Genomic DNA, 21,310 nt, shown 5'->3' with positions numbered 1-21,310 from the left:
TTGTCTCCCAGCACAGATGGGAGGGGTTCACATATAAAACTTTGTTCTAACTCTTTCCATTTCGCATCACATTCCGGATCACACCAACCAACCCGGAAGCGCAACTGTGCCGCTCTGTAGTAATCCTCCAAACAGGGTAGAGCCCTACCGCCTTTATCTTTTGGCAACTGTAGTGTCTGAAGTCTAATCCGCGGTCTTTGTTTTGCCCAGATAAAAGTAGATATCATCCTATTCCATTCATTAAATTGCTTTGGTGGTATCTCAATTGACAACGACTGGAAGAGGTACAGGAGTCGAGGCAGCACGTTCATCTTAACAATGTCTATCCGATTGTACATATTTGTCGGTAATAAGGACCAGCGATTTAAGTCTGTCTTGATGTCAGCTGTTATAGGGGTATAGTTGTGGTCATAAATGGTAGTTAAGTCCTTTGGTATTTGTACTCCAAGGTATTTCATAATATTATTTGTCAGTTTAAATTTACATGTTGTATAGATATTTTCATGTGGACTCAGATTATAGGTTAGAGTTTGGGTTTTATGTAAATTTAATTTATAGCCAGAGTATGAGCCAAATTCTTCAAGTAGACATAACAATTTGGGGAGACTTACTTTGGGGTTGCTAAGGGTCATAAGAATATCAGTTTTTAAGTTTTAATGCCCACTTCTGGACAAGTAAATTTGCATGGGCTATACATGGATGAATAGAGAGATAGTAAATCATCACAGCAATTAAGTTTTTAAGTCTAAATTTTAAAAAATCTAATCATAAATTTATAAAATAAAATAAAATAGAGAGATGGTAGTAATGTCATTCAAACTTATATATGAATTTAAAGGTTTTCGATGTAGGATTACTGGTTTGTGTTTTCAACAGTATTGCCAGTGAAAGTGAAAATAACAGCCAACCCCAGATTCACTCTTATTTGCCATTTTGCCTCGCTATAATGGCATTTTTTTCGGCGCTGTGTCTCTTGGATGCTTGCTGCTTACAGTCTAGCACCTGGCTGCTACCTTCTTATATTGTCCGACCTCACCTGAGTGCTGTGGGGGTACACGCTCATAAACGTCCCAAGGACATAAAATGAGAAGTCTCTGAAGAATAATGCATCACCACACACTGAGAGTGGCTCTTTTTTATTTTATTTTTTTATTTTAGGAAAATCCTGCATAGTATACCTTTCATAGCATTCATATGTGTTCATGTGTGTGGAAAGCACACACAGTGTCTATTATAAAGTGCACTGGTTTATCAGATCTCTGTCCTCTGTCTGTTTACTCCCTGGAGGGAGGAGGAGTAGGTGGGAGAAGAGGGAGGCGGACTGACACACAGAGAGAAAAGAGATGGTGAGGGAGAGAAATTTCGTGGGGTTGTGTAATTATTCAGGGGAATTCATACTCTCAAAAATCGTTTTGTTCATGCTGTGATTCTTTTCTTGTACTCGTCTTTTGACAAGCGCTTCACGTCCTGACAGTCACTGCACTCCCACCTGCTTTATCATATTTGTAGAGTAGAATCAGTGCTTTAGAAGTAAATGTAAAATGGCAGCATGTATCTTCTCCAAGTGCCTGCTGTACCAGTCTCTCTCTGCCTCTCTTTGTTTAGCCAACATGTTTATTTAAGCTAACACAGAGCCAGGTTGAGCCTGTTAGGGGATTGGCTTTTTTATCTGTCTCAGTCATATCAACTGACCACTGTTACGTCTGGCAGCAGCATCCATGATGGCCGGGTGTCTATGGGTCTTGTGACCTTGGCACTAGTGTTGGTCTCGGGGTGACCATCTGTGCTGGCTGCTTTAGTCAAGACAAGGCCGGCGGAGAGCAAAAATAAGAACAAACCTAGATCTCATCGCCTTCTCTGGTATTCAAATTCTATTTTAGTTTTAGGACCATAACTGAATAAGTTTTTTGCTGTCTTAAGAAACATACACTGTTTACAGTGTTGGGGTTATTTTGTGTAAATTTGCAATTTATCAGATACAGTTAATTACCAGTCATCCTTAGGAGAAATAAATACAAAAATGGAAACTATATTTTCCATTAGTGAAATATTTTTACTCTGCAAAGCACACAGTTATGTAGTTTATCTACTACCGAGCCACTATAATTGCAGGTTAGTCAGCTTTTTCCCTTGTCTTAACATTTTTTACCTTTCAAATCTATTTCTGTTATAGTATCTGTTGTTATGTTTTCTTTGTTAAAGTCAGTATTAAATGGAAATGAGAGCATCTTTACTTTCTGTACTAGGATGTATTTCCTAGTTGTAAAGGCATTTTTGAGGGGCGTACAGCAGTATGCCAGTCAACAAGAGGAATTATATCAAATCCTTCACATTTGATTGGAATGCTAAAAAGTGGGTGAGATTAGACTTAGCAAAATACAGAGCTACAGCAAAGTTAGATGATGAGGGAGATATGAATGAATTAGACCTCTGCCACCTTAATTTGGAATGAAAATAAAACTTTTGCCCTCTGATATCCAAACACACTCTTCATTTCTCCATATTGCTCTTTCAAATAGCTACTACAACCCACAAATGGTGAAGTTCAGTTTTATATGACTCGTGTGTCTCGCTAGTCACCCAAGGTCTCGTATGATTCGATTAACTTTTTTGATACCCCTGAGTGCAAGATTAGACATCGAACATTTGAAGCCATTTTTTAAAACCGTATTGCAATACTCTGATACTAATTTTTGACATATTTGGATTATAACAAGAAATAAATTATCAATTAACACAGGGACGCAGGATTAAAACTGGGAGAATGTGTTTTTCATTTCATGGGGACTGTAAAAAACTAAGTATTTTAAATGAAGGAAATGATCAAACCCAGGTTTGAACAATGAATACATAAAGGTGACAGTTTTGCTGATTTTGCTTGAATTACTACAGTATGATTACAATATTATTTGATATTTATAATCAGTATTTTTAGTTAAAATCATTAAGATTTATGTTAGCAAACATTCATAGTTATCATTTGTTTCATAAAACAAATAGTTGTGTGAAAGGTTAAGCCAAGCTTATCCATTACTGTTTCCCTGTGTACATACACACACACGTTTAGTGTAATTTTTTTGAAATAGCGGCTCCTATCACACACTCATGCCCCCCCCAACAATGAACGCCACCACTTTTGCATCTACAAGACAACTGAGGTCAGTGTCGCCGATCTCTTTTCCTGCCTGCCTGCTGAGTGCTCTGTCTGCCTCACAGCGACTCTGCCATTACCTCATTACAGTCAAGTGTGCGTGCGTGCGTGTGTGCGTGCGTGTGTGCGTGTTTTCCTGTGCATGTGTGTGCTTCTTGGCTGAATGGATGTGTATTGAGACCTGCTGGTCTGGAGCAGGATCAGGAGAACATATTGTATGACGACGGCCTGGGCTGAAACCACAGTGGAGCAGAAAGCAAAGAGAATCAACTGTCTCACATGAATTATATCACTTCATATCAGGGCATCATAATAATGAATTTAACATATTTTCTATTAACTATGCATCTTGGCTCTTTTCAAGCTCAGGAGTAATGTTAAAGGTATACTATGCAGGAATTTTTCTTTCCTGCTCATGAACTGCATTGCCAGTGAAAGTGAAAGCTAAGCCCAGATTCACGCTTGTTTGCTATATATATATATATATATATTTTTGGTGCCTTGTACGTGACTGTTGTAGTGTCCTCTTGATGCGTGCTGCACCTGGTAATTACCTTTTTATAAAATCCCAACCTAACCCGTGCACTGTGCCTAGGAACGTCCCAAACAGAGCAAAAATGAAAGAAAATACACCACCACAGACAGGGAATGATATACTATAGGTGTAAAATCTTCCCTATTGTACATTTCCCCTTTTTCTCTATTTCTCTATCCTATCTATCACATCATACCAGGTGGAACAGCATTGTGGAGTTGGTTGAGCAGAAGAAAGATCAGCTGGACTCGATGTTACGTCTGCAGAACTACCTGCTGGAGTGTGCTGAGATCAAGTCCCAGATCCAGGACAAGAGAAAAGCCATTGACGCCACTCAGTATGTGGGCAGCGACCTGGGAGGAGTCCTTGCTCTGCAGAGACGTCTCTCCACCATGGAGGGAGCACTGTCTGTCCTGGAGCCAAAACTGCTGCATCTACAGGTAGTAAATTATGGGAAAATACGTTGAGTATACTTCTTACAAAGGTGCGTGCATGTTATCACATAAAATGTGCATGGGCTGAGATGCTCACAAAGTATGCACTACTTCATCCTGCAAAACCAGGCCAAGTTTTTAGTGAGTCCCGGTTTTATGCAGCATAAAAGGTAACAGTTGAAATAATGCCTTCTCTTTCTGTTGATGAAGGAAGAGGCAGAGCATTTGGCCACTGCCCACCCAGGTCGGGCCATGGAGGTTCTCGTGCCGTTTGATGGCATTAGTGTGGAGTGGGAGGAGCTGAAACGCACCCTGCAGGGTTGTGAGGACTCGTTGATGGTGGCTAGCAGGCTGCAGAGCTTCATACAGGTACACTGAGATACAGTGGTTCATAAATCAGGAAGAAATCTATCACTGATAATTCTGCACAGAGACTGCATCAGAATCTTACTGCACCACAGTAAAACTGGCATGTAAATTGCAGAACCAGTTAATAAGTCACACTTTTAAAAAAAATGAGCTAAACAATATAAAGTCACATAGTTGTTTTGTGTTAAAGATATCTGAGCAGTTGTTCGGCAATAATTGGAATGCTGGTATCAATCAACAATATCTAGGTGATCCAAACCATATTCTATAATCCCACACTCTTTCACACACATTCATGAAAAATGAAAGGTATAATATCTGTAGTTAAAGGAATGGTTAGATATTTTATTTTCACATAAAAACCCAGAGGAGTTAGGAGAAAGACAGTTCTTGTAAAATGCAGTTTCTTTAAAAGTTCAGCTTCCCAGAACAGAGCAAGAGATGGCACTCAAAAATCGATGAGCCAACAGATCTGAGTGCATGGGGGGCTGGGTCTCTAGTATTCACAACAGACATTTGAAAATTGTGGTGGAGAAATTGTTGTTTAATTTTATCCTGCAAGAAGGAAAGCATTTTTTTAACACGGAAAATCCTATTGATGGTAATGATGTGTTTAAGAGGCATAATCACTTACACATAAGTATTTCAACAGATTTTTCAGTCAGCGTAAACTTTTGTACTTGACTCCATGGATTAAATATATGTCATATGTAAATCCTCTCTGTGACTGTCAGGACCTGGACTCTTTCCTCACCTGGTTGGTGCAAACACAGACGGCTGCAGCCTCAGATCAGCTGCCCAATGACCTTGAAGAGGCTGAGAGACTCATAAACAAACATGCTGCCCTAAAAGAGGAGATCGGACGGTGGGTTACTGAGAGTGGTAATTTTTTTATTTAATTTAATGAATTAATTCATGTATTTTTTTTATCGTGTTAATCATGCGTCAAATGTCCTTGTAAGCTTTTTTTTTTATATTTAACCAAACTCTCCATGTCTTTTAAAGCCAAGTCTTAGTTTACGAAATCTCTGGGTATTGTAGTCTTATTTAATTAATTATTTAAGTCTAGTTGATATTTTAGCCTTTTTTTAGTCATCAGATTATATGAAACATTTCAGCCAGTCTAGTCTAACAGAAATGAATGCAGCTTTGCAGAAAGTGTCTGATCCAGTGGTCTGATGGTATCAATTTAAGGAATATATCCAGGCATGGAAAACATTCCAATTTGCATATTTATTTTTGAACCAACTCAAAAAACTTTAACTTATGTAATTCCTGGCTGTGCTCATTTTGTGCTGTTGGTGTAGTCCCGATGGATCAAATAGACCAATTTAGTGTTCTGTCTTAACAAGCGATTAACATTGGCGCTGGAAGGAAGCAGTTCTCGGCTATAAACAATATAAATAAAGAGAGATATTTTGAAATCTTCATAACAGGTCTTTAAACCACATCAGGTATTAGGAGAGTAATTATTGAAACGCTGTCATGCAGGTATGAAGAGGACTACGAGCGCCTGCAGGCCATGAACGAGCTGCTGGAGTCTGAGGAGGCTCCTCTCCCGCAGGCCGCTCTGCAGCAGTGGCTTCAGAAGCTTGATGTCGGCTGGAACAAACTGCTGGAGATGTGGGAGAGCAGGAGAGAAGTTCTGGTCCAGGCTCACATTTTCCATCTATTCCTGCGAGATGTCAAACAGGCCGAGTCCTTCCTCAACAACCAGGTGAGACAAAGACTGAACAGGTGATCAGATTTTACAAGAAGGATTTTTTTCATTTTTTTTTTTTTATTATCTTAGGAGTGCATTGTCAGTTGGTCTGTTTAAAACTCTGGTTGGAAAAGAAATATCTCAACAACCTTTAGATGGACAGTCCAAAAAAAGGCAAACATTCTTCATGTGTAACAACAAAACTATGTCAAAACATCAGGTTTCAAACTCTCGCTCAACTTGTGCAGGATAATCCAAGTCTTATTTATCCAGTCGTATGCTCAGTACTTACCAAACACATGCATATTTGCTTAAACAATACAATGTGAAACATGTCAGTACATACAGTCACAAGTAGTATGCCAGGGCTTGCGCATGTGTTTAAACTCTGTTCAAGCAGAGCTCATACACACGTGTGCTCAGCCAAGCTCAGGGTGCAGTACTTGTAGGCAGAAGTGTTTCATATTATTACATTACAAATACAAAAAATGCATGTTTGAAAAGAAGGGATCATACAACATGATAAATAAAGACTGAATTATACCGCACGATTTTTTGAATTTTTTTTGCATAACTTAAACCTTTGTATAACAATAACTTCAATTAGCAAAGAAAGTTTTCCATTTTTGGATACTTATTTCAGTGTGAAAGCATGTAAGAAGAAGATGTTGCCTTATGACTGCAGTAGTATCAGCTAGACTGGGTGTGGTCAGCTTTGCCCTGCCAACTCAGAGATAGGGAGAGTGCAGACAGACAAGGGCTGTGTGTGTGTGTGTGTGTGTGTGTGTGTGTGTGTGTGTGTGTGTGTGTGTGTGTGTGTGTGTGTGTGTGTGTGTGTGTGTGTGTGTGTGTGTGTGTGTGTGTGTGTGTGTGTGTGTGTGTGTGCGCGCGCGCTCTAGTGTGCATGTCAGCAGGTATCGTTTTGGAAAGTGTCCCAGTGTTATGTGATGTAAAAGTAGGAGCAGCCTCCAGTAACTTTAGCTCTACATTGCAGCTTCATGATAAAGTGTAGGAGGAGGAACTGTTGGCAGCCTGTGTTCAAGTACATGCAGTTGTGTGTTCGATGTGTTAGCAACATACAGTGTGATGGTATCTTAAGGCTTGTGTTAATTTTGCCTTCTTCTTATGGGCTAAATTATGTTCATAATTTGTAAGTTACTGTGCCATTATTTTGTTTGTTAAGATCATATGTCAGATCTTAACTGGATTTAAACTATGCAGCAGTACCATGAATGGACAAAATACGATGCTTCGATTCAACAAACATTTAATGGCATGAATGATAGGCATTAGAATTTAAATGCATCTTTAAAGTAATATCCCATGTCATTTTAGTGAGATTTTAAGGAAATAATTAGAGTATTTTACCATTGGAAGTAGATTTAGACACTGTCCGTAGTTTTACATTAACTGAGTGATGATTATCCATTTTCTTTTATGATTTATGGATGAATTTGTAAAGGCCCAATTCCCTTAAAGTAGTCTTTGGAATATATTTATTACTTTCTTTTTTTTTTAAATTGACACATACAGTATATTGAAATATATACTGATTTTATATTAGTTCGGCAGATTTCCAGCTCTACAGACTAGCCTGCACCATGAAGTACAAACCAACAGTCAGATGTGGGTCTTGCAGTCTGCATTGCTGTATCAGTATCATAAACAGAGTTTTTTTTTTTTTGGTTTTTTTTTAAAACTGAAATGTCACTTGCAGAGCTGCCCTTGATTCTTGTGCGTGCGTGCTTGTGTATTTGTGTGTGTGAGTACATGTAAGCCAGTGTGTTGGCCAGAATGTCCCTTTTGGTTTGATAAAAGATCTTTACCAGGGACCAGCTCTCCTTATTAGCCTGCAGGGTTGATTCAGAGAGGCCAGCATTTCTTCTTCAATAAGTATCAAAGACATTCCAGGCTGTAGAGCTCTGTCTGCCTCTCCTTAATTTATTTTCTCTGTCTCCAGAGGCCACATAAATTTGTTATAGTGATATGGTTTGTTTCAGTACTTTTCTTTTACCTTATTTTGACATTTTCAGATCCTTAGTGAGTGAAAATTCAACACCTTGTTGTATCTGCTCCCTTTTCATAAAAGGGTAAATATCAAACAGTTATTTAATAGATGAATTGATTCATTATTGAGTCTAATGAATGAACGAAGGATTGTGAAAAAATACCTAACAGTTTTCTACAAATGGCGATGTCTTTAAATTATTTGTTTTTGTAAACTATTCAAAAGCTGAACTTATTGACATTATTATCATATGAGATGAAGAAAAGCAGAAAATTGTCATATTTGAGGGGCTGAAAATAAGAAATGTTTAGAATTTTGTCTTGATTTGATTTTGAGCTGTATGTGACATTGAGAGCAGTGATATAACAGCAACCCACTATTTGCTATGTAAAGATATAGTGAAGAAATGGTGCCCCGAGCAGGGAATAAAATTAAGTGCCTTTTGTAGGTTTTGTAATGGGAGCTTCTCTGTTCTCCTTTGGTGAACGGTCCTGCCGTTTTGTCATATGGTTTAGTTAATATGTGATGAAGTATATGTGAAGTATGTAATATGTGAAAGAAAGCACGTATAAGGCCTGTATTTCAGTCATTTATTTTGTCTTTTGTCTTGTGTCTTTCAGTTCAGTGAGGGCTATTTTTTTATCTCCTCAGTTGATTTAATAATTAGTTCCTAAACTGTGAAACAACCTTACAGTTCCCATCTTCATTTTGTAGGAGTCAGCGCTCGCTCACGTGGAGCTGCCAACGACAGTGGAAACAGTTGAAGCCGCCATAAAGAAACACAAGGACTTCACTACCACCATGGAGCTGAACCTGCACCGGATCAAAGCTGTGATCGAGGCTGGAGAGAGTCTGATCAGCCAGAGTAACATCTACTCCGAGCGCATCAAGGAACGCATCGACACCCTCGCCAACAGGTACCACTTACAAACATTGAAATAAAAGTCATACACATTAAATTGTTTAGATTAAAGCCGAGACTAATTTGAGGCCAAAATTCTAAAGCAGAAGACAATATTTGCCAGAAGCAGTTTTGTGTAATATCAGTGAGCATGTGGCATGTAGAAATGATGACAAAAAGTATTAACTTTCCAATAATGGAAAAGCAGTTAAAGCACAACGATATATTAAACAAATGTACAGTTTGAGCATATCTAAGACAAGTCTTTGGTATACATGATGAATTGTGTTGCTCTGTTGAACTTCTTTTCATACTGTATAAAAAGACGCAGAAGAAATAAGTTTGTCTGTAGGATATGTACAAGTGTTCTGGCATGAATGCAAAAAAAGAAAACACAGATAGACTTTTAGTAGTAGTCAGTAGCTTTTAAACACCCTCAGTAGTTTTATTTTCCTTTTTAAATGTTATATCTCCATTCAAGATGAAATTCTGCCAAGTGTGTCAGACTTCTTGCAGTCAACAGTTTATACCATTTTTGGCAAACTAAGTTCCAACGGTCCTACTTCAGTTGTACGTTAAGATGATTTTGAAAGCACAAAGATGTAAGCAGCTGTCCAGACACACTGCATCAATAATAAAAAGAAGAATAGTGGCTGAGGAATTTGAAGGAGAGGGAAGTATAAATGAAACAAAACACAGAAAACAGAGCTCAGTCTGTTTCGTCCACAACTGACAGCTGACCGTGAAATCTGTGTGATGGTTGAGGTGGTGTGTGTATGTGTGCTTTGGTTGGGGGTTGGGGTTTTTGTGTGTGTGACAATAGCATGCAAAGAACCATATGTTTTTTAGATTTAATTAACATAAATTAACTCACTGGACATTTATTTTTCTCCCATGGGGACAAATAAATGAGCACGGTCCAACACCCATATCTAAAAGTGTTACATTTTGGTTCTGTAATGAACCATTTTACAGTTATTATGTTAATTAAAGTGGTTTTGATCGATAAACAAATTATAACAGTGCTTGCTGTTATCTACAAAAAAAGTATTAGTCCTTTAGCACCAAGCTTTTAAAATGATCAGGAATTTTAGTCAGATTATGATCAGACAATGAGTTTTGACTGTAGGAAATCTCAGCACCAGGTAAAGATGAACAAAGATGGATACTTATATGCCTAGATATGTTATAGTTTTGTTCATTTTGAGTTATTTTAACTCTAAAACTAAATCTCCTGTCCCTCACTTTTTCAGGGGAAACCAGAACAGAGAGCTGGCCCAGCAGTGGCTGGAAAAACTGAATGACCAGTGGGAACTCCAGAGGTTTCTTCAGGACTGTCATGAGGTAGGAGGCCAAAAAACTGGTTGTACTTGTTGAACTGGTGCTGAAGTATTTCAAATTAGTTCAAGAGCATTTTCACAGGGAAAAGTAAATGGATGCTTATCGCGTTGTTCCCTTTCTGTAACCAAAGCCAACTTTTGGTGGCCTCTAGTGGCAGGGCAAGTTAACTGATTTCAGAACTTCATTACCCAGCGTAGCGGCATCAGTTAAGTGCACACTCCTTTGACCTCTTGTTGTTCCTCTTAATTGCCGGTGAAAGAAAGTTTTACACTATAGGTTCACCCATTGTTCAGTTTTGTCTGGGCAAAGTGAAAGCTGCTGTTAAAATACTCAGAAACTTGTATTTTCCAAGGTTTTGGTCACAAAATAAGTCAAATATATGGGGCTTTAATTAGCAGTCGCATGTCTTATAGTAGTTTTTCTTCATAAGATGATGGTCTCCATTGGTAAGTTTGACAACACATACACCATAATGAGAAGTTCTAACTTTTTTTTAACTTATCACTGAAACTCAATATTTCACAAAAACGTTCGGTACTTGGCGCACTGCTTGTATGGGGAAGTGGTTTATAAAAAATGTATGTGTTTAGGAAGTACTGAGTATATTACTATGGACAAGTGAGACTTGGAATATACTGTACCAGTTGTGTGAAAGTTACAAATACTTTGATTTAGTTTTTCTTTATTTGAGCGAGGTCCCCAATAACTTTAAATAAATTTTATGATTGGATTCGCCGTTCACCTTGCAGGCATGTTAGAAAAACAAGTTTTTTTCATGATTTCAAAGTAGCATGCAATGTGTAATTGATTTACAAATGATCATTTTGCAGGTGAAGTATTCTTTGAAATGTATGGCTACATTTTGACACCAGCCCCACACATTCTGTTTTACTGACATGCAAAAACATGTCAGCATGCAGTATTTTTAGGCTTACCAATTTTTTTATTTTTCTTTTTTTTGGAAACTATCATGGTCCACACCTCATGCGTGTCCAGTTGTGCTGCACTTGGCTCTCCTCTGCTGTCTCCTGCAGTTTTTGCTCTCTCACCATGCGGAGTCACTGCCTTCTTTCTGGGCCAAAACCTTGTTTAGTTTCAGCAACTTTCTCTCTTTGGCTCTACTGAATAATTCAGCAGCACAGTTCCTCATCACTTATTCAAAGGAGGAAGAGCGTATCTCACTGTGTATGTGTGTATGTGCTTGTAAAGGTGTGTGTGTGTGTGTGTGTGTGTGTGTGTCAGCCATATATGTATCTGTCTGCTTGTAGATGTATGCGTGTCTGTAGAAATACAATATGCATGAGGAGTCTTCCCCAACTGTGTTTGTGTGTGTGTGTGTGTGTGTGTGTGTGTGTGTGTGTGTGTGCGTGTGTGTGTGTGTGTCTTGTGCGTGTGTGTGTGTGTGTGTGTGGCCTACAGTGGGTGAGTGGCACTGCGTCAGTCTGTAGGAACCTGAGCTCTCAGCTGTCAGGGTGTGCAGCATCCTGTTGTTTCCTGCTGCTCACTAATGCTTTTGATTCTCTCAGCAGCACATTTACACCAAGATTTATTCAATCAGATATTTTTATTGTACACAAAAAGATCACATATACAGTTTGTAGTCTATGGTCTGGTCTTTATGGTAGATTTCAGAGCAATGTATACTGCTGCTTCAGCACAATGTACATTAACTTTCTTTCAGTGGGTGTCAGAACAGCCTTTGGTACTCACAAACATATTGGTTGTATATTATTGGCCTGAATATCAGTTTATGTGATGGAAGTGTCATATTGCTTTAACTCCAACTTCAGAGAAAAAATCTGACAAGCTGACTGTAAGAGGCAGTGTCCATCAAAGTGTTTTTTAGCAGCTGGAAAAGCCAGGCCCTCCTTAAGATCGCCAAGCTGAGAGAGCACTTTGAAGGTGCAGTGTTGTTTTTAGCTGAGACGCTTTGGCTGCGTCCGGTTTCTATGATATGAACTTTCTGTAAAAATGTGAGCATAGGGTAGATTACTTGCTCGAAATGACAGAAAGGCTAAAAAACGTAGGAAGTGAGGATAGGCTAGCTGTTCTATGTGGGTTAATGGTAGGAAGCGTATATTCATATTTATATATATAAAGTATATTGAGATATTTTTGTTGTTTTTCCCTTCTCCACTCTGATTAGACAGCTGGCAAAAAGTGACAGTGACAAGTGCAGCATTTTGCCCAAAGTTGAACATTTTTTAACTCACATTGCTCAGAGGAAAATGTCAAACATGCAATGCTCTGTGCAGGATAGTTGTCAGTGCCTTGTTACACTGCTGGCATTTAGTGTGGCGTAATTACGCGGCACTGCCATTGCAAAAAAATTAAAAGATACGGTTACCTCGTGAAAAAAATGCTTTGGTCAGTGGTCATGTTGGACAAACAAGGTCATCTTACTATTTTTTTTTACTATTCTTTAATATTTTATGCATTTTATGTTTATAATTTGTTCAGTTATCAGCCCAAGACACCATAAGTTCACTAAGACTGTAAACAGTCATATGGGCTCTCAATTTAGTTGGTAGCTGGCCACAATTTTTGTGTGTTGGTTTTGGGATTTGTGGCTGTGTTTAGGACAGTCTTATTTTTATATATTGTTAAAAGTCCTCTTTTAACGTGGCTTTTCCTCTTTAGCACAACTTAATCTTTAGGACTAAAGGGTACTGAAGAGGTGAAGTTAGGGATCAGACTGGAGCTTTTCACCCCCATTACCCTCCCACTCTGTTTCAGGAAAAGAGCAGGTGCATGCCTAAAGGCTGCATTGTTAAACAGTATGTCTCTATGGAATAGATGTTACACATTCAAAAGTCCTTCTGTAGAAATTCCTCTAATTTTTAAGCCTGTTTGTGCTTTAAATATTAATATTAGTAGTAGTAGTAGTAGTAGTAGTAGTAGTAGTATTGTTATTATTGATAAATATAATACATTTAACTTTATAGACGCCTTTCAGAGCACCCAAAGTCACCTTATAGAGCATGAAAATAAAATCAAGTACCAACAACTTTTCTTTTGTTGGGTCAGATATTACGCATTGGTGCATGAGATGAGCTATTGCTTGTTAAGGATAAACAATGGTAAGACCATTTTTTGTGATATAGAGCCATATCTGTTTTCTCAAGACTTTAAAATCCATCATTTGCCTTTTGTCTTTTAATTGACAGATCAAAGGTTTAGTCGATAAAATATCAGAAAAACTACCCTCATAATCTGAGACCAGCTGTTGGCGTGATGGTGATGAGGCTATGAATCTACCCCTCTCCCTCGTCTTTTCTGTCCTGTTCTTCCCCTCCGACGTCAGACAAACTTCTCCTCCTCCCCCTCCTTCATTCATTCTCATTCACCCTCGACCGCCCCACCCCCCTAACACACACTCCTTCTCCCCTCCTCATCTTCCCTCATTCAATTCATTTACAGTCTCAAGAGAGGCATAAGGCTGTGACCCTCCATGACCTCCGCAGTCATGGGACCTGTAGGTGTGTGTGCGCCTGTGTTTTCATGCACATGTATGTTTACAATCCTTGTGAGTGTGCACACACTCCATGTATGTGTATGAATGTGTGAGGCGTGTTTTCTCATGTAAGCTGGCACGTCCTTACTTGTCTGTGCTGTGTGCAATTATGTGACAGGATGAGGTGACAAACAGAGGAGGGGGTTGGACAGATATCCAACCACTGTCCTTTTAAGGAAAGAGAAGCAGTAAATCTATCAAACTACAAATACATCATCCAGGATAAATCACTGCTCTGTCCAATCGTCTACTACCTGTCTCTCTCTTCCCACTATCACTCCTCCTCTTTTCTTTCTGTCCAGATCTCTACTGTCTCTCTCTCTCTTCTCTCTGCTTTACCACTGCAGCAGAGTCAGGCAAGCTGGAGACAGAGAGTAGGGCTGCCTGGGACTGCTGCAGAGAGAGAGATGGTAGAGGGGGGTGGTGTGTGTGCTGCGGGAGAAGAAGGATAAAACAAAAGCAGCTGTAGGGGAGTCGTGAGCTCGCAGAGACTGGCATTCATCACACCAAAAATAAAAAATCTCTCCCTCTGTTTTTCAGTCTGTCTTCCCCTTCATCCATCCTCCTGCTTTGACACCATTTAAAGCCCACCTCCCCCCTCCGCCACCTCCAGCTCAGCATCATTAGCCATGACTGGTGAGCCTGGAGGCACTGCTTGCATCCCCTGCCCCCCCCCACCACCACCACCAAAATCACGGTCTTTTGCTCCTCCCTCTCCTCTCCTCCTCCACCCCATCTCTCCTCCAACCAGCCAGGCAGTCCGCTCACTCACTGAAGGTGTGAGGCAAGGGAGGGGCGCCCATGCACTGGCTCAGCTGCCTGCCATTTTATTGTTTTGGGGAGGATCATTTTTTCTTCTTTTTTTCTCAGTCCTCCTCATTCTTGCCCTCTTGCTCGTCACTGATCCGCCCCTCCTCTCTCTCCTGGTACAGCGAATCCTCAACAACATAGCAAGGAGAGAGAGAGCGAGCGAGAAAGAGAGCATGAGAGTGAGAGCGAGGGGAGCGCAGCCTCAGTTTGAAGTCTCCAGTCTGTCTCCTCAGCCTCCAGTATTGTTGTTATTTACCCTCCTGCCTGGCATTTTCCTCTCAAAACATCTTTTGTGGGGCTGTCTCATGTTCAGCTCTCCAGAAGGCGCCTCTCTTTTTCTTTAGCTCCCTCTTGTCTCTCCTTCCTTATTCTCTCTCTCCATCTGGCTCTGCGGTGAAGAGCGTCTTTGCATGTGTGTGACGGCAGTTACCGGTGAGGATGCGGATACCAGCGGCTGCCTGCAGCTGCCACAATCCTGTGGGCTGTTCCCATTAAACGCTGCCGGTAAACGGGTTACTTGCTTCACAGTTGGGTTAGGGGAGCTGGTCAAAGGTGCAGGTGGAAGTGTTGCATGCAGGTGTGAGGATGATGCTGACCTGAATATTTTGGTGATGCTGTCAGCGCAGGCGTGAGGTGTTCTCACTGAGTAGGTGTGTGTTGATGCTGTGGATCTGTTGTGTACATGTGAATTCTTGCCGCCATGCTTGTTGGTACACGTGTGTCTGCCTACATGTGCCTGCTGTGCGTCATTAAATATTCATGTCTGTGTGTTTGACCTTGTATTTCCCACAGTATGTGTGACTGGTGTGTTTATCTATAGTACACTATGATGTTTTTATTCAGCTTTTACACATAAGCTGTGAAAATGTGTGTATCTCTTATGCAGTTAAATATTATGTTTTTCTTTTGAGCTGGATATCATTTCAGCATGCACCTGTTAATGTGTGTGCAAGTGTTTTTCTGTATCAGGGAACTTTTTAAAATGAGGAATCTGTTTACACACCAACAGTTATTTACAGTTTGTATGCTCATCCACTATTGACACCCCTCTCTCTTTCATTCTCTGCCTGTCTCACCCAGCTGGGGGACTGGGTGTGTGAGAAGATGCTGATGGCGAGGGACAGCAGCCGTGACGAGACCCAGAAGCTTCATAAGAAATGGCTGAAGCACCAGGCATTCATGGCCGAGTTGGCCCAAAATAAGGAATGGCTGGACAAAATTGAAAAGGTGAGTGCTGCCGTTCCCTATAGATAGTGTTTTCCTGCCCCACGGGAAACTTTTCTCTAGAAAGTTCATAAGGTCATTCTTGTGCTGAATGAGTTTTATGTCCTTTGGCTTTTTGGAACACAATGAAATGCCACTCTGGAATGTGGAATCATGTTTTTGTGTATTATATTTTATGCTATTTGGGTTACCTTTGAATGTAAGCAGCTGAGGATGTCAGGATAGAGATAGGGAAAAGGAATGACATGAAATATTGATTTCTAAATGGAGCCAGCAATTAATTTGAATGGGCTTGGGGCTTATTGAGCTACATATCATAATCTTTGCTTCTTTTGAAGTATGTATTTGCCCTTTTGTTGTTTGAGATAAGTTTGCCTCTTCAAAGCTTTGTTTGTTGCCATATGTTGCTTTAAACAGTCACATATTAAACAGGCTGTTCTCATGTACTGTTCATACGTATACCTATGTAAGGCAATGCACCAAAATTCATATCCCACGTAATCATGAGCCAGTAATTCATGTGTAATCTACATATTTGGGAAGGTTGTGATCACATGATCAGTGCGCTGAGGGGATCAAAGAAGGAAGTACTCGCCGTAAGGAGGCAGGTTGAGGGGTGGATGGGTCACAGAACACGGTACTGACCCTAAAGGAGTAATTTTTGGGTCATTTTAAGGTACATTATCACTATTTTTTCTTTTCCTAAACCTAACTACAGTAACTTTACTTGCCTAAACTAACTTAAGTAACTCGGCATTAAGTACATAACTTTTTTGAAGTGCATAATTTCATTCATTGGGGGTTAATTTATTACATACATCATACAAACCATTGTATGATGATGTGTTGTTCAAAATGCTGTATACCAGGCCATGTTGTGACAGACTTTTCATATATAATTATCTACAGAGATGTAGTCCATATTCATCAAGTGTTTCTATTTTTTTCTCTACCTCCTATAGGTATATGAAGACTTTCCCACTGAGTCTTGAAAAGCACCTAGCCTCAAGATATGAATAGAAATAGAAAAACAAATGGAAAGGCGCACAGCTCTATGTTGAATCGTGATATTATAGATGCCATCTAGCTCACTGTGCTAATGGTTATCAGAGAAATCTATTGATTTTAAAGGGTTAGGGTTAGGGGTAGCTGTGTTTGGAGAGACAAATAGCAGTTGTCAAAAATGTGTTTGCTCACTGAAGGTAAAGATTTTTTTATTTTTGTAAACTACAAGGAGGAAAGTGACCTCTTACATCTGTTTCCCTTGAGACATGCATCACTGATGTAAACAAAACTTGTACCTTAATCAACATTGCACAACCTTTTATTAACCAATGTCAAATTTATTTTAAGTTGTTTTATTCAATAGTCCTTGTATTAAACCCTCCAGTGCTAAACTCACTTAATTAAAGCGTAACAAAGCCAGTGGCAAGGGCAGAAAGTATTAGAAAGGCGTTTTAAATAGAGAGGGGAGCGCTGTAACCTTCACCAGTGCTCTGTGTTCTGATAGGATCTGTTTCATATTAAGGAGATTTTTACAGCACATCAGCCTCTTGTGTAAAGCTGCAGTCGTCACAGACATAATTGGGTTAGCCAGTGTTTCCCCAGCTGCATGTCCAGGTTTGGCTGGGTTGACTTTGGGCTGTTGTGTCCACACCTCTGACTGGCTGCGTTGACGTGAACCTTCATGTGCAAAATCAGTACTGTTCAGTGCAACATTCCCTCAGGGACTCATCACTGATTTGTGATTCTTTTTTAGGCATCGTGCATGTGTGCGTGCCTCTATTACCTCATTCCCACCGCAAGAGGGCAGAAGTACAGGTAAATAGCAGACAGCAGCAGGAACAGAGGTTTTTGAACACTTTTCAGTGGTTTCTTCTCTTTATTTAGTAGGTGACGGACAGTAATTAGTGATGGAGCGTCATTGCATCTCGCCGGTTAATGAGCTGAAATTACCATGTTCACCCGGGTGTTGCGTTCCCATCACTGCCGATCGGAGCCGGAGGCGATAAAACCTGTGTCTGCTGCAGAGTCATTTGACCTGGGTGTGAATGCCGAATGTATGCATTCCCATTGCATTAAAAAGCCAGATGTTAGCGGATAATAGCAGGTTTTTTGTGCAGTGGGAATGAGACTTATTTTGGGTCTGAGAGAGGCAGTGAAGGCAATAACTGAATAACGATTGCTCACCTTGTAATACTGGCCTTAGATGTTAATATGCTATCTTGTGTATGAATAGATTTCTGCATCTCTCTACTTGAGACTATTTCTTCTAAATGATTGATCAAGGATTCAGAAGAAACCTAATTTTAGGCACAAGTTCGAAGAAAATATATAAAAGATAATACAATTCCCACATGTGCAGTCTTGTCCTGGCAGGGTTTACTTATGTAATACTACAACCCAGTCATGGTCTACAGTTTTCAAAAACAGGCTAACTGATGCTGGTTCCTGACCTGTTGATGCTATTTTAGGTTGTCATATTATATTGACAGCAGTCTCAGTGTTCCTGCTGTCAGTACAAAATTGGATATTGTATGTCCTGACCCTTCAGAGTATTCAGAGTGAGTCATAGTGAGTGGCTGCTGAAAGAATTTTGACAGGACACATGGATGATGATGATGAACCCATATGAGCTGTTGTAGAAAATCAAGCTTGTGAGTGTATGCTATAAACAAATTTAGGCATTACATCTGTTCTCAGGAAAGCCAAATAACTGCTGTATTTCTCATCAAACACCAAACTGACACTACATTTATTATCATAGAGCTAGGCATTTGTCCTGCTATCTAAAACATTACATTTTGCTTTACTGAGTGTATTTCAGTCATTAAAACTCTTAATATTTTGCTATGATTGCGTATACAGTTGACTGTGGCTTAATGGCTTGATCCTCTGCAGTCTCATCCTGGGCAGGGCTGAAACTGAACTCCCCTGGTAGGAGCAGAGGGATAGAGCCAAGGCACAACACTGCGTTATGTGTTATGCTTGCAGAAACACTGTAAGTCATTTATTAAAGAAACACACCAAAAAAATGATGGCTTGCATGTTCTTAAGCAACAAGGACAGTTCACCTGAAAATCAAAAATGAATGTCTTTCCTCTTACTTGAAGTGATATTTATCAGTCTTGATTGTTCTGGTCTAAGTTGCTGGGTGTTGGAGATGTCCGCTGAGGGATGTCTTCCTTCTCTCCAATGTATGGAACTAGATGGCACTCAGCTTATGGTGCTTAAAGCGCCAAAAAAATACATTTGAAAAGGGAGCATCGTCTCTTTCCAGAAACTATGACACAGTTCCTGAAGATAATAAACAGACCTTGTTGTGAGCAGTTTCATGTAGGAACTATTTCCTTTCTGCTGAACTATATCTGCTGCATCACACACTAGCTCAGCTAGCATCACTGAGCTAGCTGATGTTACAGCTGAGCCATTAATCTGACACCATTAATGTTTACATCTTGTGCTTTCATAAGCATGAGTCTCTCACCCATGATTAGATGCTTGCTTCCTTCTGGGTGGTGGTACATTTGGCAGTTAGCGCAGTAGAATGAATATAGCTCCCATTTTAGGGTGTATCCTCCTTAGCCACTAAAAAAGGATAATCATTGTTTGCAAACAACCTTTGCTGTTGATTTTCTTGTGATAACAGTGCCATACAGTCAGAACAGAAAAGCTTTAAATAAACCACATCAAAGTTGAGACATTACATCATCTCTCTGTCCTTGTCCAGTTAGCTCACTGATCACTGTCACATTGTAACTGATGGTTATGCAGGTAGGCAGCTTCACTCACTGCCAGCCTATAATCTGCACTTAATGTCTAATTACTGTATGCCTGTTGCTGAGAACCCAGTCATTTCTCTCTATTTCGTCTTATATCATGGGCACTGTGTGATAAGTGTATGGCAGAATGTGTGGCATTATGTGTGTGTACGTGTGGACACGTGCATATTATCACATGTGTGCATGTCATAAACGTGGGCACATGGTGTGAGGAAACTGGCTGACTGATGTATAATGATATACAGTAATATAATGTAGCACTGCAAGGCCTGAGACCACAGAGCTGTTTCCATTACATATTAATAGGTCATAAAGGTAGAGTTGGGTTACTGGAAAGGAGAAGAGGGTGAGAGTGGCAAAGGAGGAAAAACACTCTTGTTTCTAACATTTTTAACAATTTTTTATGTTAGGAAAATATAAGCATAATATAAGAAAATGTAAGTTCCCCATTTGCAAAGCAATTTCGATGTTAAAGTGAAATGATCTCACATCTGTTGTGATAAAAACTGATATTAATGCATTATTTGCAATAATAATGTAAGTGATTGGCATAATAATTCTGGACTACAGTTCAAAAGTGGCTTTGGTTGCTTGATGTGGTCTGTTATCGATTCATGCACCTGGACTTGTAGAAATATCAAATCTGCTGCTGCTTTGCTATATAAAGGAGTCCATTTTGTTGTGAATATTGCTTTGAGCATTTCTTTATTGTCATCTACAGATCAAAGTATGTAATTTGGTATACAGTTTAAAAAAAAAACTATAACAGCAAACTAAATACTTGTCATTTCTTACACTACTCAAACAACACAGAAATCCTAAAATACTAAAATAAATATTTATGCTGCAAAGAGTCCAACTTGACTGCAGGCAACAAAATCAAAGGTGTGAAGAGTGTGGAGACTTCTGTGAAGCCTGCTTACACTGCAGGATGAATCTCCTTTGCATCCTAGCCAACATGTATTCAAAACCACACACACATACACAAATCTGAATTAAAGCTAAGGTCAGCAGAGAGATGGAGAAGAGGATGGTCAGGTTAATATGTACCTGAAAGATTTGACAAAAATACACTACAATCATGTGTGATACAGAAGAGCTGGTGAAGAAAAATCTGAGACGGCATTTTTTTAAACAGTGGGATTAGCTTAAAAATGCATTGGTGGTAAGGAGAGTGCTTTTGTAATGTGTAGGAGTTTCTGTCTTGGTTAGGACCAATTTTCACAGTTTTTTGAAAATTTTGTCTCGTCGTCACTTCTTTTAAGAGCCGCTTTAGGGTTAAGGATAAAATTAGGATTAGGTGTTGGTTAGGGAATACATCATGCCAGTATTAGCCTCACAAGTATATTACAAATGTGTATTGGTGTGTAACAGCTCTAGTGGTCCCAGGTCTTGTAGCAGACTGTATTCACACCAGGCCATCTAGCTGTTGGCAGATAGACAGGGTTTAGCTTCTGAAGTTGTAACATGGCATCCATCTTCACCCCAAAAGCCTGCTCCACGGTTGTTGCTTAGCAACTTAAAAAATATGTTGCTAGA

General features: G+C 39.7%; 1 protein-coding gene across 3 annotated transcripts in view; it reads left to right on the top strand.

Annotated features, from left to right (window-relative positions):
- sptbn4b (spectrin, beta, non-erythrocytic 4b) overlaps nucleotides 1-21,310 on the top strand; it is a 96,857-nt gene that overhangs the window by 37,059 nt on the left and 38,488 nt on the right. For all 3 annotated transcript variants that reach the window (XM_088079300.1, XM_088079299.1, XM_088079301.1), the window contains 7 exons: nucleotides 3,886-4,126; nucleotides 4,331-4,489; nucleotides 5,224-5,354; nucleotides 5,981-6,206; nucleotides 8,914-9,116; nucleotides 10,354-10,444; nucleotides 15,846-15,992. In XM_088079300.1, coding sequence (XP_087935426.1) covers nucleotides 3,886-4,126; nucleotides 4,331-4,489; nucleotides 5,224-5,354; nucleotides 5,981-6,206; nucleotides 8,914-9,116; nucleotides 10,354-10,444; nucleotides 15,846-15,992 — 1,198 coding nt within the window. The remainder of the gene's footprint in view (nucleotides 1-3,885; nucleotides 4,127-4,330; nucleotides 4,490-5,223; nucleotides 5,355-5,980; nucleotides 6,207-8,913; nucleotides 9,117-10,353; nucleotides 10,445-15,845; nucleotides 15,993-21,310) is intronic.

Source organism: Plectropomus leopardus, chromosome 6 (genome assembly GCF_026936395.1).
Source record: "Plectropomus leopardus strain MGB_pleo_1.0 chromosome 6, ASM2693639v1, whole genome shotgun sequence".
NCBI lineage: Eukaryota > Metazoa > Chordata > Actinopteri > Perciformes > Serranidae > Plectropomus > Plectropomus leopardus.
The sequence above is the reverse complement of the archived record's forward strand: the minus strand, read 5'-3'. Positions and strand labels throughout refer to the sequence as shown.